Source organism: Malaclemys terrapin, chromosome 18, assembly GCF_027887155.1.
Source record: "Malaclemys terrapin pileata isolate rMalTer1 chromosome 18, rMalTer1.hap1, whole genome shotgun sequence".
NCBI classification, from domain to species: Eukaryota; Metazoa; Chordata; order Testudines; family Emydidae; genus Malaclemys; species Malaclemys terrapin.
In genome coordinates, this window is record NC_071522.1 from 17,743,277 (window position 1) to 17,761,566 (window position 18,290).

Consider the following 18,290-nt stretch of genomic DNA (forward strand, 5'->3'; position numbering starts at 1 on the left):
CTGCAAACTCAACCTGGGATTGGAATATCAAACAGGGCTATTTCTTTCCAACACATTGTTGTTAATGATAATGTTTCTGCAAGCTAAATGATGTATTTAGTGTCACCTGTACAACCCTATTTAAATTGGGCCTGTCAGTTATACCTCATTGTCTCAGCTTCTGCCCTCAGAATACCTGTAAAACTCCTGATCTTCAGATATGCCTTTATTTGCTCCTGTACAACCCCTTTGCCTGTAGGCAGAATCTGGTGTACATTATCCTTATTAGTGATCATAAGGCCTAAGAAGAATTGATTTTTACTTCCCAGGCTGAATTTGTGGGCAGTGGGGGGGGGGGGGGGGCGCTGAATTCTGTACTTGTAAACTGGTCAAATTAACAGAATATTACTACGAGAAGCTTTACGCATAACCTTGTCATTTGTAGTTACCTATTAACCATACTTTGGTATTTTCTTTAATCAGGCCACAGATAAGTGAAGAGCTCAAAGAACTGATCGTTAGGATGCTGGATAAAAATCCAGAAACGAGGATAACGGTTCCTGAGATTAAGGTAAATTCGTCATGAGTGTTATATTTATTTGGAATTGTTTCATATAGTTTCAGTTGGTTTCACATTTCTTATATTACTTGTGACAAAACTTACCAGCATTTCTGTTTTGGGGATATATCAATCAGCATAGCTCAAAGGGTGAGTGTATTCACTTTGCTCCATATTTGTATGACTTAAAATCACTCTGATGCTGTTTATTTCTGAGAATATTAATAAAAGGGGATTTTTAATTAAAATTGTTCAAAATCTGGATAAAACACTGATAGCATTTCCCACAAACACTTGTGTAGATTGAAACTTTGCTTTTTTACTGAGATTGCTAACTCCAGTGATCAAACCTGTTTCCTCTAGCAGACATAGATGTGTGTTGCAGTGACTGTGAAGCTGAATACTATACGTGTATGTACCTGTTGTTCATACCATGCTGGCTGTTGTTACAAATGCAGGAATGGGATCAAGGCATGTAGCATCCATTTCTGTCAACATTACCTTGGTCATTGTTCTGCAAAGCTCATGAATCCAAAGCAACGAACACCCCCTGATAGAGAAAGATGCTCCAGGCTGTGCCGTATATTTTGTTTTAGGACTGATACCATGTTCTGCTATCATTAGTCACTGAGAAGTCTCACCTATTTGAAAAGAGTCAGAGGGCTTGTCTACACTGGCACTGCAACTTTCTCGCTCAGGGGTGTGAAAAAGAAAAATCCTGCGCGCAGCAAGTTTCAGCGCTGTAAAGCACCAGTATAGAGAGTGCCCCAGCACTGGGAGCCGCGCCCCTTGTGGAGGTGGGTTTTTTACTCTCCCAGCGCTGCACTGCGACCACACAGCAACGATAAAGCGCTACCGTGGCAGCATTTTAGCATTGCCAGTGTAGACTAGCTCAGAGAAACTGAAGTTGAACAAAGCAGGGGTGGGGGTGGATTGACTGTATCTACCCTCTCCTAATTTGCATCTCTGATGTATCACTCTTGTTATTCACAGTTATTTAGGTCTAATTGTTTTGCAAACTCAGTTTGGAATTGCTAATAACAAAAAAAAAATATCAAGGAAATTATATGGGGGATACATAAGGAAATTGCTGTTTCTGAACCATGTTGGTGCACAGAATACACGTCTCCTAATTGAAATGCTCAGACGACTCAGGTATTCCATACTTTTAATAAAAATGATTTCATTTAGGGTTGACTGTGGTGTTTTGCCTCTGAAGAGGGTTGTTATAAGCATGAATAATCATCTTTGGAATACACAATTTAATTAAGTGCCATAAAGAAGCTCTTTGCTGAGCTCTTGAAAAGTGCTCTGGACACCTGCACTGAACTCCTTTTAAAGTTTGTAGGCAGTGAACATCAGTCTTACTGAATGCTGTGGACTAGTCCCCAGGAGGTAGGCAGGTATTTTTTAAAAGGATACTGGATGCTGTTCTGATTAACATCCATAGGGGCCAGCCCTTGGACAAATCCATTGATATCAAAGAGCCCCACTCTAGTACTGTTTGTTTATACTTGAAACCCCTTGTATTATGCAGTATACATTAGACCAAAATTATGCACAGGCCTCCCATGCCCTGAACTGATTTACATGGCATTATGGGACAATGCTAATTAATTGCAAGATCATCTAATAAACCATGTGGTTACTAAACTAGAGGAGCAGGGAGCAGCACAAGAAGGTGAAGTGCCCTCTTGGGAGGGAAAGTGGGAGGCCTGCTGGAAGATGCAGGTACATCTGAGGCTCCTAAACCACATAGGAGCCGCTCCTGTGGTGTTTAATTATATGGGAAAGAAGACACATCCTCCGAAGAGCTTCTTCCTGCTCCCTCACAGTCGTCTGTGCCTCCTTCCACTGCCTGCATCCTTATCCAACAATGTCCTTGTTTGCAATGTAATCCGCCTCCCCTAAAGATCTCCATATGTTTGGCAAACAAGCTGAACAGCTGGAAGGTGGTAGGAGGGTGACCATGTTTTTTTACTGATGTGGTATGAACATCAGTCTGTGTGGCATCTTGGCAAAAAAGGTAAGTTGCGTGGGCAATTGCACAGCCATGTAACCACATCTTGTATAGGGGCCTCTCCGTGACCCTGAAACGTCACATTAGTGATAGGCCAAAATGTTCAGACTTGGGTACTATATTATATGTTTACCTAGGTGGCCTGATTTCCAGAGCTACTGAGCATTTGCAGCAGCATCTAAAGTCACTAGTTGCTGAGTGCTCAGCACTTCTGAAAATCAAGCCACTTGTTTAGGTGCCTAAATTTAGGCACCCAAGTTTGAAAACACATTATGACACTTTTCCTGGGTCTGCGTTGTTAAAGTGTCTATGTATGTGAGAAAGAGCTGCTGTTGATGACTGGGATTTTCATAGGTTTTGACTGAATTCAGTGGAAATTGAGTGCCTAACTCTTTTAGCCCGTTTGAAAATGCCAGCCAATGACAGTTGGTGCTGATGGTCTGTTATGGTCTTATGGTCTCTGTAGAGACACTATGCACAGTCGCTGGAGTGCAGCAGACCCTCTGAGTTAGCCCTGTTGATTCAGCACATGCCAACCTATGTGGAAAATGGAGCCATACTGACTCGCAGCTTGTAATAATAATCAGCCCTATATTCATTATTTCCCCATATTAACTAACATCCATACTGTGTGAAGTACAAGGGACAAACACATTTAGGATTCTCTGCAGTGGCTTGTTCACATCTTTCTTTTTGTCCCTTTTCTATGTAGTTGCATCCCTGGCTAACAAAGTTTGGGGAGGATCCGCTGCCTCTGGAGGAAGAGCATTGCACTGTGGTGGAGGTGACTGAGGAGGAGGTGAAGAATTCCGTCAAGACAATCCCAAGCTTGCCAGCTGTAGTAAGTGTAAACAGGAGCTTTCTAAGGTTTTATGTTCCAGGAGATATGTCACTTTCTTTGAGCCATCAGCCTGTGAAGTAGTCTCAACGTGAGGGATAGACAAATGTCCAGTGTATGATGTGCGTGATTTAGCCATTCAAGTCAGCAGATGTTGTTCATGCCTTTGAGCTGTGCATTTACCTCAAAAGGTTTACTGGTAGTGCAACACACAGTGGGCCTGATCCTGCAGCCCTTATCCATATGAGCATTGACGTCAAAGGGGCTACTCAGATAATAGGTGCAGGGCCAAGCTCCCCAGGTGGCCAGCACCAGAGGAAGTGAATGATAGAAGAAATTCAAATTTGGGAAGACTTATTACCAGACACATAAGACTCCAGTCCCAACACCACCACTCCTACTGGAAAAAGGGAGAGCAGTGAGGGAGAGTAAAGGGTTGTTTGCCTTGTTTGCTGTGCAGCCGCCCGTGTACACAGACAAGGAAAGAAGCAGAGCTGCAAATGGCTCAGAAAATCCAGCATAGGACACGCTCTGGTAGTTGTTGAGCATATTCTCTTTGGATCAGCAATAAGGGTCTGATCAAAAGCCCATGACATCAATGGGAGTCTTTTCATTGACTTCAGTGGGCTTAGTACCAGGCTGTAGGTGCCTGTAGCAACTCAGTAGACACTAGGCACCTCTAGAGATATAGCCCTGAGAACTGGAATCCTCTTCTCTTCCCATTTTGAAGGCAATTTAATCATATGGCATTTTCCCTCTAGAAATAAATGTGTGAAACCTTTTCTCACAAAATCTTCTATGTGATGGAATAATAAACACACTGCAAAATATTGACCTCCAGGTTTAAAATAAATAATTAAAATTACAATGGGTAGTTAAGAACTCAGCCTTTCTGCTTTAGGCATTTAAACACTGGGCTCCAGTGTCGGGAGTTGAAAGACTTGAGATGTGTCCTGGCAGGTTTAAAAAATTTTTGTTTTATGAAAGGAAAAGATGAAGTTGTAATGAAAAGGGGACACTTTACTGACTGCAAATTGAGGTTATGCTTAAGGGTGCGTGTGGTGACCAGATGTCCTGGAATTGACATATGAAGTGCAGTATTTCAGACAAATATAGGCCATGGTCCAGAAAAGTCTTCCTGGCATAAAGCTAAATGCCTGCTTTTCAATTATTGAAACAAAATACTGTTAACATATCCTCACTAATTTAAAAAGCAAAGGAAGGTAAGCCAGGTCTAAAGCCTGGTGGCTTAAGAACTTCCACACATGTGGGAGGAAAATACTAATACTATCCCATAATTTGGGGAAAAAATACATAGACCAGAGCTACAGCTGGTGTAAATCAGTGTAGCTCCATTGGTTGGTTTCAATGGAGCTACATCAATTTACATCCGCTGAGAATCTGGCCCTATGTTTCTCTACTGATTTTTAAAATGCAATCACAGAAATATTGCAGAATTTGTGAGCCTACCTAATCACCATGAGCCAGCCACCCCCCCTGTGTCTTTTAGATAAGATTTAACTGTAAAACTTGTTCTAAGGTGGCTCATGGGTTTTCCCCCAAAGGCAGAGGGTTTCTCTTTTCCTAAAATATTTGTTAAATAGTGAAAGTCAAAATGCCAGCCTATTTGACAGCCCTGGAAACTTCGGTACTCTGTTTATCCTCGTGCATCTCCACAATATCTAAGGTCTTATACTGTGCTTATAGTGATGGTATCTGATATTCTTCAGGGAATCCTGATACCTAGAAATAGAAATAATAAGATCTGTTAGTAACAGAGATGGCCCCAGACCTAAATACCGTGCACCTGACTGGAGTTAAGGATTGGGGGCGTACAAAATCTGAACTTGAATCTGAATGTAAATTTGGCGGTTAATCCCTCTAGGGGGGATGATTGTGACAATTTCTTCACCCAGCCACTGAGGTGGTGTGGCTATTTACCTCTCCTTATTTGGGGCTAGTGATAAAACCAAATTCTAACCTTTAATGACTCTCACAACTTCCGTATGAGGTAGATAAGAGAACATTATTATTTCCATTTTACAGATGGGAAAAGGGATATAAAGTGGCCAGATCCTCAGCTGGTGTAAATCAACATAGTTACATTGAAGTAAATGAAGCAAATTCATTTATGCCAACTGAGGATCTGGCCAAAGAGGTTTAAAGTGACTTCCCAAGTCACAGAGGGAGTCATTGTCAGAGCTGGAACTAGATCTTACGAGCTCTTGGCTCCCAGTCCTGTGCTCAGGCAACCAGCCTGTTCCCTTCCCTCTAGTAAATAGGTGTTGACAATATTCATATAACTATTTCTAGGAATGCTTTGCAACTTCAGTAGCCAATGGGTCAGCATTTATACCAAACAGAAACCTAAAGGCTATTATACAGATCCCTTTAGTTCAGTTTTTAACTGTGAAATGGCATTACAATTTTATTAAATTATTAATGAAGTAATCATTACATTCCTCTGATCTAGTGCTTAGAGCAGCATTATAAAGATGATGAAAACTCTGTGCCACCTATCTTCTCTGATCTGATTTTCCTTCTTCAAAGATTTTAGTGAAGGCCATGCTAAGGAAACGCTCATTCGGAAACCCATTTGAGGTTCAGGCCAGAAGGGAAGAGAGGTCCATGTCTGCTCCAGGAAACCTATTAATGTATGTATATCTACCTCTTCTAGTGCTCAGCCTGAGCTGTATACGGCCGCTTCAATGAACAAAGTAGCGTGGGAGGAATAATGGAAACTGTTTTCAGATAATTTCCTTAGAATGTAAAGGCGAAATTCATGTGGAAATCAGTCAGTGGAGTTACACTGGGGATGAATAAGGCCTCAAGTGTCATTTGGGGTTGAAGTATAGTGAAACATCCACATTAGAACAAAGGAAACATTTCTTTGTATGGCTGCAGCTACTTCCATCTGTAGGGCCACATCCTGAGCTGATGTAAATGAATGCAGCTCCGTGGAGTTTAGAAGACTTGCACCCATTTAGAGCAGCTCAGAACTATCGTTTTAGCCAGTGTGTTTATTATATACCGTGTGTAGTTTAAACAGTACTCAAACGTCAAGCTAGCAAAGTACCCTTCTATGAAATTCAGCTAGGTTATTTAATTCTTACGTAAGGAGCGTCTGCTCTGCTGTCCATGAACAACAGAAGTAGGAGGTTTGGAGAAAGAGGCCAGCTGAGTCATCTAGACATTAAAAAATAAAAAAACTGTAAAACTAGAAGCATGCTGATATATTTCAGCTCTGCTCTGGAAATCAGTGACCCATGTAGTTTGTGCAAACTGGCAAACATGCACATCCTGGACTGGAAGCCAGTGAGTGACATCTTTGACATTACGTTATTGGTATTGTGGGAACCAACAAAATATATCATATGTGATAAACCAAGCTATAGTACATAGCATACATGCATCATGCCCAAAACTCAGCATCTTCCATGCTAAACAAACACCACTCTTAGCAGATTCCCAAAGATGCTGATAACTTTTTATGTATATTAACAAAACTACCTAACTGCATCTTTGGAAATAGTCTTTTCTCTCACCAGTGTGTAGGGATTTCAGCGGGTTGCTCTCATTAAAGATGAGGGGACTTTAGAGCCCAATCCTGTACTAATGAAGTCAGAAGCTGTTTTGCCACTGACTTCAGTTGGAGCAGGATCCAGGTAATGTGCAAATCCCCAGCACGCAATAGAGCCTAGATCAGTTAGGCCTTGTCTACACTGCCACTTTACAGCGCTGAAACTTTCTCGCTCAGGGGTGTGAAAAAAACAACCCCCCTGAGAGATGCAAGTTTCAGCGCTGTAAAGTGGCAGTGCAGACAGTGCACCCACACCAGTTACTCCCCTTGTTGGGGGTGGGTTTTTTTTTTACAGTGCTGGGAGAGCTGTCTCCCAGCGCTGGTGCCGCAACTACATAGCAGCGCTTTAACGTTGGTAGTGAAGACATACCCTCAGAGTGTTCAGACAATGTTGTGCGATAAAGACTGATCCTCGTTAGAACTTCTCATAAAGCTGGGAAGAACTGATCTTGAGGAAAAGGCTTTTAACTGTAAGGATTTTTGTTTGATACTTGGGTCAGGGATATTAGCCAGGACCTTAGCCTAATTTTAACTCACAGTTCCCTGTATGAGACACCCAGGCCAAGTTCCAACTCCCATACGTTTCCTTAATTAGATTTTGCACAACAGATGGTAACACAGGACCTGCCATACACTGTACTAGTCAGATGTCTGGCGCCATCTAGCTGAGTGTCCTATACCTCTAGCTATCTGCCCAGATCCTTACAACATCCAATTAGATACTTTTCTCCTTTGTATCCACCTCCCTTCTCCCATCTACTATGGGAGACTCTTTCAGAGGTAGGAAAGTTAAAGGACCTTGATTACCATAAAGAAGCGCTTTTGCTTTTTATATTTTATTGCCTTAACCTTTTCAGAACCAAAAGCCTGCTGTAAATCTACCTCATGATTAACCAACTGTGGATAATGAACAGCACTCCTAATCCAGAAAGGAAAGAGTTACTGCAGTTACATGAACCTGGCTAACAACAGAAGCACTTCTAGCCTTAGAACCTTACCTAGAACAGGTTTTTCATATCTTTTTCCCAGGGACCCAATCCTGTGAGGTGCTGAGTGCTTCCTTTTAGGGTTCTGAGCATGCTCAAATCCCATTGAAATTTGGCCTGTAGTGAGTGCAGAGATGTACCATGCTCTCTGAGTTCTGCTGCCAGTTTCCTGAAGCTCACTGATTTTCAGTCTACAAACTGACAGTTTCAATCCAGGCTGGCAAGCGAGATGTCATCCAAGAGACTGCTCTATATGATGTGATTTTGAGCTTCAAGTACAGTCTCAGAGACATGTCAGAAGACCATTTCAAATGTGGATACTTCATCAGCTTAGCGGGAAGAGCTAATCTTCACTTTATATAACTCTCAGACCATCACCTTCCTTTCCTGTTACCCTATGACATTGCTACTGTCACCCATATCCTCACATAGTTCCTTGCCAGTGAGTCTCTTCACTCTATGATGTTGAGACTTTACTAAGTCTAAAGAAAAATACCACCCTCCAGAGTATTTAACTCAGGGGAAGCAATGGGTGCTTTTTTTTTTCTTCAAATCTTATCCTAACTGGTATATTAGAATTTTCTCTTGTTCTCATAGATATCACTGAGATACATAGAAATAGCCATACTGGATCAGACCAGTGGTCCATTTAGTCTGTCTGACAGTAATCAATGCCAAATGTTTAAGAGGAAGGTAGCATAAGAAACCCTTTAGTAGGCAATGATAGAATAAACTACCAGTAGGAGATGTTTCTTCCTGAACTCTTATGCCCTGAAGCATGAGAGTTTATATCCCTTCTAAAAAAATCTTTATCCAATCTGTCTGATTTTTTTTAATCTTATTAAGCTTCAGTGACAGGTTGTATACCTCTATTGTGTCCCTTTTATCTATCTCCTCTCTAAATTGAACAATTCTGGTCTTTTCAGGTCTCTTCTTGTATGGAAGCTTTTCTGCACTTCTAATCATTTTCATCCACCATGTCTGGACTTAGTTTCCTTAATAGCCTCTTGTGTGGCACTGTGTCAAAGGCTTTTTGAAATAAATTATGTCAGCTAGTTCTCATTTATCCACTATTGTGTTGGCTTGCTCAAGGCACCTGATTTACAATAATGAGCCAGTTCACTGATTGAATCAAAGCCAATTTGTGGTTGTGCCAAAGCAAGGAAGTTTATATCTCTTCTTTAAAAAAAAAACTTTATCCTATCTATTGTGACCTTTGTGTGTGCAAGTGCTCAACTGTGCTGTCCTCTTACTTAATTGTACCCAATCAGCTTATGTGCTATCATGCAATCAGCATTTCTGGCACCTTCCAGTAATGTTTGATTACCCTAAATTAAGACTTGCAAAAATGGACCTTGTGGACCAGCACAGGAATGTTTCTAATTAAATCAAGAGACATTGACACATCAGACAGTATTTCTTACATACAGTGATGTATTTAACACTGTAAACAGATAATTTAAAAGAATATGGATTTTTCTTTTTATGCATTGTAAAAGTTAGATCAGTGCATGAATGAAAGAGATGTAAGCTTCTTATCTTTCCTTGTGTTTTGCTTCATTGCATTTAAGAAAATACAGAAAGCAAGAGACAAAGCTATTTTATTTCTATTAAATCTATGAAGTGGGAGTGTTCATTGTACTAAGTGAATTATGTCCTGATTACACTCAGTACATTTGCAAAGAGAAATTGTGCTAGATATTAAACCCATGCTTCATGCCATCCATTTACAATGGATTGTTCTGTATAAAATCATCTCCAATATAAAAGTAAAATAAAACATAAAAGTACATGTTATGAATGGTTCCAAGTTAATTAAAATAAATCTAGAACAAGTGTAAAGGATAACAAACTTCTAGGAGCTAACAATGTTAAATGACATTGTTACAGTATAAGGGCTTGATATTGCAAAGTCTGGCCCTGATCCCACAAAGCACAACTTTAAGCACATGAGTAGTCCCACTGAAGTCATATATTACATATATTTGATTGGAGGTCATAGTCGTACTCAATGTGCTCTAATTTAAGCATGTGCTTAAATCCTTTGCTGGGTCAAGGCCAGAGTGCTCAGCATCTTGCAGGATTAGTCCAAAGGCAATATTGTGTATGCTGCTTCGGAAGTTCACGTTCAGGGACAATGTGTGTCTTCAGAATGGTGGGATAGATTCTCACCTGGTATAAATCGGAGTAGTTCCATTAACTTTAATGCAGCTATGCCATTGATACCAGCTGAATATTCGGCCCATTTAGTCTTTAAAGCAAGTACACATAATACAGAACAGTAAGGACTAGATTGAGGGATGGTTATACTGTAGGGTGGCTGATCTGTTATATGCCTGCCACTATCTGCCACCTGTCTTCAGTACATACAGCATCGACACTGATGCAGCTCTATTATCCAGATGGCCAGTGAGCTGCTCTGTATGTCCCATTTGAGCCAATATCCGTGTGAGCATTTGGTTTATAAGAAAAAGAAAACATGACACTTTCACCTAATGTATCTAAAGTAATTTGTATTCAGTCCTATGTAAGATTCATCTTCGTTATATAGGGATAGCTCTCATTTTAAGAATTTAACTGTTCAAACCCAATTAGTCTGCAGAAAGATAGTCAGTAACTTTGCAGAAAGTACAAATCCTTTTGACAGCACCCACACTTGATCTTCTAGTCTTGTGAAAAGTGTGATAGGATTGTAAAAGATGCAGGTGTTCAGAACTTTGGCTTTACATCTCATTGAGCAGGCAGTATCCTCAGCGTCACAGTTCCCCCAACAACCATGTGTGTGTCCAGTGGTGACTGAGAGGGAACAATACCTCCTACTGAATTGCCCACATCAGTTCCTAGGAGCTCTGGGTATCGCTGAGCACACCAGCACCCACTGGACTCAATTCTGCTGTCCTCACTCAAACAAACCTCCCATGAAAGCGACATTGCAGACTTCAGGATTTGGCTCACTCATGTTCCTCAGTGGGAATTGAGAGCACTTTGCACGATCTAATCGTGAGCCTCTGTGTGCTGACAACACACTGGAAACCAAAGTGCAACCTGTGTCCCTTTTATTATATTAAAGGTATCTCTATTATATTAATGAAGCAAACAAATTTAAAAAAAATCCCAACGCTGTTTTTCCACAGCCCTGACTGTACTGTCTTTGAAGTGTGGTAAATCCGTGATTGTAATGTTGCATTTAGTTCCAATTATAGGAAGGAAAATTACTTTCATGTTCCTATATAGGAAAAAAGAAAAGCAATTAGAAAACTTTCCCAATTTCATGTTCCATTTGTGTAATTAGGCTGCTTGTAAAATAGTTGGGGGTTTTCTAAGCCATATGCACTGGGTGCTGCTGAAGTCAACTTGCATCTGCGCCAATGTCAAGAATCTTCCTGCAATAAGCCTTTTGACAGCTGAGTTAGCTTTTCAATATCTGGTGCCTAATTAACATTTCTGAAAAGGGATCTGCCCTTTAGAAAAAGAGAGGAAGATGCCAATTTAACAGCCTACTTATTGGGTTTCTTAGGTTGGAAGCTGCCTGACTTAATTAATTTCTTCACGATCCTTCTACTACCTGCTCACAATATGCCAAGCTCTATTCTGGGAAATGCTTAGGGAAGAAGATGCAGATCAAAGTTCTTTGCAATAGCAGGAGGCCTTTCATAGCTGTTACAGATTTTGGTCCTTAAATGGCCCTGTTTAAAAATAGTTTTTAAATTCATGGAGAGGGCTTAAATTCTTCAATTCTTGTAAAATTTTGAAAAATCCTTTCCTGTTTGCTATTTATTTCTCTACTTAGATGTCTAGAAATGTTTAAAAGGCACCCATGCTTAGGTATTTGGCAATATATTACAATTGAATGGAGCTAAAATGAAGACGGCTGTTTTTAGCAACACTATTTATATAGCTTCTGCCTCAGGCAAAAGTACCACTGTACACCTACATCACTGATTGAGCTTGGAACTGTGTTTAACTGCTGCTACGGGTCACAAAACACTGTGAGGCTGATCTCCTGGCTCTCACTTTGGTCCCTACATGCTGCTCCAGTACACAGGCAGCACAGAAAAGATTGCCATAAGATAGAGGGGGGTCATTTTGCCATAAGACTTATGCTGGGGGGGGGGGTCATTTTGGTCACAGCAGCAGCTTCCTGGAATCTGAGCAGCTCAGAGGTAGTGTAAAGCCATCTGTAACTCCCCTCTGGGCTGTTCTGTCTGTGCAGAGTCTCTCAGGAGATCTGCACTGAATCTGACCCTTTGTTTTTTTTAGATCCTACATGCTATGGGCCAAATTCAACTATGATGTACCTATTACTTCAGTGGAGCTACATTAGGGATGGATTTGGTCTCTTGCTTTTAAATTTCCCAGTCACTGAATACAAGTTTTTAAAAATCCCAACTGTTTAGGGTTCTCAGTTAGCTTCCATTGTATACATCTTTATTATAGGTGTATATGTTCCCCACCTGAACCAGATTCCTCTCATTAATGCAGCCATAATTTCACTGCATTTATTACTCTCATTTATTACTGCTAACACATCTCAAATTAACTGAAAAATGTTTTGGCAGATCCACTATACTTGCACATTAAGCACTGCTTTGCTGTTGGTAAACTGTGGTTTTAGGCTACCATATACATGGGATTATTCTTATTATTTACAGAACTTGATCCTATTCCCACAGAGAGATCAGATCACAAGGTCCATGCCCTGAGGAGCTTACAGTCTAAATAGAGAAGGCACAGACAGGGGATGAGGGCAGCAAGATGCAAAGTGACCAGTGAAGCGGGGTGCTCAAACAATCTGTGGCGTGGGGGTGATGAGAGCCATTGAACCAAACTGTAAACCCTGTATATAATAGACACCACTTTCAGTCAGGGGGTGTGGCAGCATCCCCAGCACCCATAGTTCCAGCACCTATGCAGTGAGGTTTAGCAAATGGCTGTAACAATGGAGCTTTTCATCTGAGAGTCACTGGTTCAAACAGGGCCAGTTTAGCCATGACTGACTGGTGGCTTTTTGGTCATGTGTTAATGAGTTAGCAGACTCAGTTTAGTTCTTGTTAACAGGTATCCATGTCCCCACAAAAAGTTGTCAGGTTTCTTGACAGTCTCAGCAGAGTCCAAGGACTGAATAGCCCAGGACCTGTTCTCTCCATGAGCGGCTGGTGACCCTGCCGCCCGGGAAACCTAACCACCAGCCCCTCCCCGTGTGCCCGAGGCCCCGCCCCTCCCTTTCTAACTCCCCTTCCCCCACAGGAGCCCAAAGCACCCCCACCGTGGCCCCCCAGCACCGGACGGCCAGGGGTGGGGGACCCAGGCCCCAGCCCTGGTGCGCCACAGCCTGAGCACCCCCAGCCCCTGGGTGGCGCGGCCACAGTGCCCCCAGTCCCGGTGCTGCAGGTGGCCAGGCAGCGCGGTCGCCGCACTCCCAGTCCTGGGGCTCTGGGCAGCACGATCGCTGTGCCCCCAGCCCTGGGACTCTGTGTGGTGCAGTCACTGCACCCACAGCTCTAGGGCTCCGGGCGGCCCCTAGTCCCGGTGCTTGGGTGGCCAGCACCGGGCAGGCAGCGCGGCCCAGCACCGGCGGCCCCGAGTCACTGCAGGAGGCACGCTGGCCTGCTGGTGGGGCCACAGTAAGCTGTTTGGGGAGGCAAAACCTCCCTTGCCTACAATACCCGCCGCCCCTGACTCTCTCCAAAACTCAATTGAGGCACATTGATGGGGCAGCATGTGCAAGACTTTCCTTGCCAGTGCTGTGCCTATTGTGCTGAGAGAGGATGCCAGCTTCCAGGGCTATCACTCCAGCACCTTTTACCAAAAATACATTCAGTTTTAAAACATATCCTGTTGACACTTGTAGCCAGGTTAAAGGCTTTATTGTTGATGGTATTGGCAGGAGACTGGCTGCAGAAAGGATGCCAAGTTTGACTTCACCCTTAATTTCACAAAATATGTGTTTAAGTGGTACATCTACACAGCAAAAAAACACCCCTGCAGTAAGTCTCAGAGCCCTGGTCATGCAGTAAGTCTCAGGGTCCGGGTCAATTGACTTGGGCTCATGGGGCTTGCGCTTGGGGCTAAAAATATCAGTGTAGATGTTTGGGCTCAGGCTGGAGCCTGGGCTCTGAGAATGAGGAGGAGGGTCTTGGAGCCCAGGCACCAGCCTGAACCCAAACATGTACACATCGTCAATGGAAAATCCTGTCCAGGTAAATTTCACACTCATATGTTTTTCATTGCAAGGGAAGGATGAGTGCTTTTATTAAAAGCTATGGCTCATATTGTGGCAAGGGTAAGTATTATTATAGTCTAACTAATGGTTTATAGAATAACTTCAGCACAAAATTTCACAACCTCTCGTTACTCTAGAAGCATCACATGCAGAAGCACCCATCATCTACTCAGTGGTTTAATTGCCTAACTCCTGCTCAACTTGTGTCCTTCGGCAGTTAATAACACGACATGTTCATAAGACTTCTACATGCTAGGGACACAGACCTGTATGCTACTGAACACCCTCAACTCCCACTGATTTCAGTAGGTGTTGATGGCACTGAACAGCTTGCTGGAAGCAATTGGCACCCTGCAGGATCAGTTGCTGTTAGCACAGGTGATTACTCCAGTATGCACAGCACTGCACTATGGGTGGCAGTATTAACTGTCATGGTTTTTTATTTGGTCTTTAGCCTTAGTAAACATTGCTGACTAATACCCCATCCTCTATTTAATTTCATTCCCTTAATATTCAGAAACGTGCTCATTTGCCTTTTGCCAGCATCATCTTTACCATTTTCTTCCTTTATCTCATTGTTTGCCCTTAGGGACAGGTTCCTCTTAAGCTCATCTGTATATTTGCATCCATCTTTAAGGTAACTGTGTGTTTGTGTTTCCCCTGGGTGCAGTAGAATTATAAGTCCTCTCTTCAGTTGTCATGCTTTCTGTGTTATTGAGAACACAAAATTCCATCCTTCATATAGGAGCAGTTTTGTTACAGTAGTTATGTAGTTTGTTACAGTATTTGTGTGTGTGTGTGTGTGTGTGACACTAACATTCATTCTCTAAGTTACTTGAGATTTTTCTTGGTCATGTTGCCTCACTCTTCTTTTTTTTCTTTTGGGAAGGATGGGAGAGGGAGACTTGGTGAGTATTAGTGGAGATGGGGCTTAATCCAAAATCCTAGATCCAATACCCACAAAATTTGGGAATCAGATCTGAACTTGCAGCTCAGGCCCATCTCTAATATTTAGAACTTATGAAAGATTAATAGATGTGGCTACAACCAAATATGCAGCAGGCAATTCTACCAATACCTCTACTCTTCAAGTTTCTGGGACTCTGCTGTGATGAGTTGGGGATTGGTCCTGCTTTGAGCAGGGGGTTGGACTAAATGACTCCTGAGGTCCCATCCAACCGTGATATTCTATGCTTCTATGACTGATATGGACAAAACCTCTTGGTCTACATTTCAACATTCCTCATATCCATCAGCTCTTAAGCAGACAGCATGCGTATTTTGCAACAGATTTCACAGATCTGTCCACAAAGTATGCTGTCCAATTTAAAACAACAACAACAAAATAATGTAGTTAATGTAAACCATTAGAGATGATTAAAAAAAGACATCTCAGTGCAAAATCCCACTGTGCACAGCCAGCTCAAAGCCCAGTTATTCTGCCTGGAGTTTGACAGAGATGGTTTCAGATGAATGCTTGGAAATTAATCATGTCTCTTGAAATTCCATTTGAGCAGCTCCATTATTGTGGAGACAATTGTTTACTTAGGAGCTCATTTATCATTGTAAAATAAATAGATTAATCAAACTAGGGACACCTATTGCTGCAAGAGTGAAGGATTTTGAAAAGATTCTCCAAAAGTACTGGGAAGGAACTGAACAGAATAAAGGCTGATGTCGCACTTTTATTGGCATTTGGGTTGTGATACATGGGACTGTTTTCAATTTTGAAAAAAGAGAAAGTTTTAGTGTAAGTAATAGTCTTTTCCACTTGGATGTACAGTTCAGGAATTCATAGACAGGTCCACTGAAGTCAAAGGAAGTTTTGCACTTATGATGACTTAAAAGACCATGCTCAGAAAATCAAGCTCAGGAGAAACCCCCTGTATTAGCATCCGTTAAGGCTAGAGATATGTAATAAAATACAAAAGTTCACCACTTGGCCCGTGATACTTGGTTTCAGCCACAGCCTCCTGTTTAGCCCTAACAGCAGCATATGCATGGTCTCCCAGTAAGGGAATGACTGAGGCATGTCTATGTTGGAAATTCACCCTGATTCCAGCCATCTGTGGCCAGTTGGCTCCATTGAAGCATACCCTGGTTTCAAGTGCGGGTAACCTCAATCTGTGCAAATTGAGGGTTATCTTGCCAACACTTATTTTGCACTGATACAGATACTGCAATGGCTGGCCAGAGGTGGCTGGAACTAAAACAAATTGCCAGTGCAGACAATGCTTGGGTTTTGGAATGAATAACACAGCCTGGTGCAAATGAAACCTGTGATTGATTCCTGATGAATAGACCTCAGAGGTGCAACAAACTGTTCACAAGAGAGATGCTGCCATTGTTCTGAAGCAATTTTTCTTTAAATACATAGGCCCAAATTCTCTTCTCAGATACCCAGGCACAACTCCTGCCTGCTTCATTCTCATTGACATTCTGCCTTCATTCCCACAGAAGTCAATGGGCGTTCCAAGTGCATAAATGAGGACAGATATTGGCCCATAGAGAAGGCATAGATGGCATTAGGAAAGAATTCTTACCAGTTAACAGGACAGAGCGTGAGTGAGCTAGGACAGAGCGTGAGTGAGCTATGACTGAACATGGGACTAGGAGCCATGACTCAAATACTGATTTGTTGTCTCTTTGCCTCTCTATCCTAATTTTACTATCCGTTATGTTGTGAAGCTTGTGCCATTAATGTACAAAAATTGCTAGTTGAGTGCCATGTGTTATTACCACTATTAACAATGGTCTCAACAGTGCAGCATGTTGGATAACCACACAGAGCAAGGTTCATTAGCCTGCTATTAACAAAAGTAACACAAATACAAAATAACACCTTAAGAAAAGCTATTTAATGGAGACTAGCATTTAGCCTCAGTCCTCAGCATGTACTCATGTCTCCTATGTGGCAGCACAGACCGCAGACTACTTACTGCAAGATCACCCCAGCTGTCTGTAGAAAATGAATTTAGTTGATATTCAGTATTGTATTGAATGTTTTGTCAATTTATGCTGTATTGCACCCATTCCACATCGTGTGGATCACATTGCCCATAATGCTAAAACAAGGTGTATCAGCTACTGAGAATTACAGGGAAACATTTAATCTGATTCATCAAATGCAGACAGTAGCAAATAGTACAAAATGACAGCAGGCTCTAAATAACCAGTGAGACACCATCTGCTGCTGAATTATGCTTGCCGTTATCCCACTGCACAGACCTGCTTGCATTATATCTGATAATGAAACCTCCTTTCCTGTTCACGGTAATAAATCATTTAAAGAGGGTGATGACAGCCCCTGAATTAACTCGGATCAGCCACTGAAGACGGATCTGTTACTCAGCATGTTGGTGTCAGGCCTGAAAGTGTATTGGGAAATGGTCAATTGTCTATATTCAAGGTCAGATTTATCACCTGGGCTGTGATGCTGCATTTAGGAATGGAATTATGCTTAATGGCAACCATTCTTTTTTCTGTTTCACTCTTTAAAATAAAGGAATGCTTATGTCTGAGCTGTGATACAGCTTCAAACTAAATGATAAGGTGTGATGTCCAAAAAAATTTCACCTGACCAGTTTTAAGAGTTGACTAGCCTTGCTACCTCTCCTAGGCTGTCTTCACTGCAGAGTTAACTCAAGTTACCTACATTCTAGTTATTTCCTTTCAAGTTAGCCTAGCTCAGGTGAGAGCAGACATATTTTGAAATAACACTCAAGCCACAAAGTGTGATTGTATTAGCAGCAAAGTGATTGTGTTAGCACTTGACAAGTTGCACTACCTTGAGCTGGAGTCTTTACCACTTGACAGGCTTGCCAACTGTTCTTCGAGTATAAGGTGCATCTCCAATAGAACGATGTGTTAATATAGCTATACCAGTATACCTATACCAGCAAATCTTTCTAGTGTAGACAAGGCCTTAAAAGCACCACCACAGTTGAGTTTCGGGGTTTTGTGTGTGGATGGGACTCAAGTAGGGGCAACACTCAAGTTGGCTTTGCAGTTGAGACAAGCTATCAGTCTCTTGAATCTGCAAGAGAGGAAGTTGAAATTTAGGAGCATTCTGAAAAGACTGAAGACTTTGTGAAGTAAGACAAAT

The 18,290-nt window shown here is 41.9% G+C and overlaps 1 protein-coding gene across 4 annotated transcripts in view; it reads left to right on the forward strand.

Moving 5' to 3' along the window:
• The window catches only part of CAMKK1 (calcium/calmodulin dependent protein kinase kinase 1), a 197,512-nt gene that overhangs the window by 168,758 nt on the left and 10,464 nt on the right, over positions 1-18,290 (forward strand). For 2 of the 4 annotated variants that reach the window (XM_054008393.1, XM_054008394.1), the window contains exons 13-16: positions 463-550; positions 3,271-3,399; positions 5,947-6,050; positions 8,889-9,726. In XM_054008393.1, the coding sequence (XP_053864368.1) occupies positions 463-550; positions 3,271-3,399; positions 5,947-6,050; positions 8,889-9,018 (451 nt within the window). In that variant the 3' untranslated portion in view covers positions 9,019-9,726. Of the gene's footprint in view, positions 1-462; positions 551-3,270; positions 3,400-5,946; positions 6,051-8,888; positions 9,727-14,774; positions 14,823-18,290 lie in introns of those variants that run through there. The other 2 variants (XM_054008395.1, XM_054008396.1) reach the window with 2 other exon arrangements.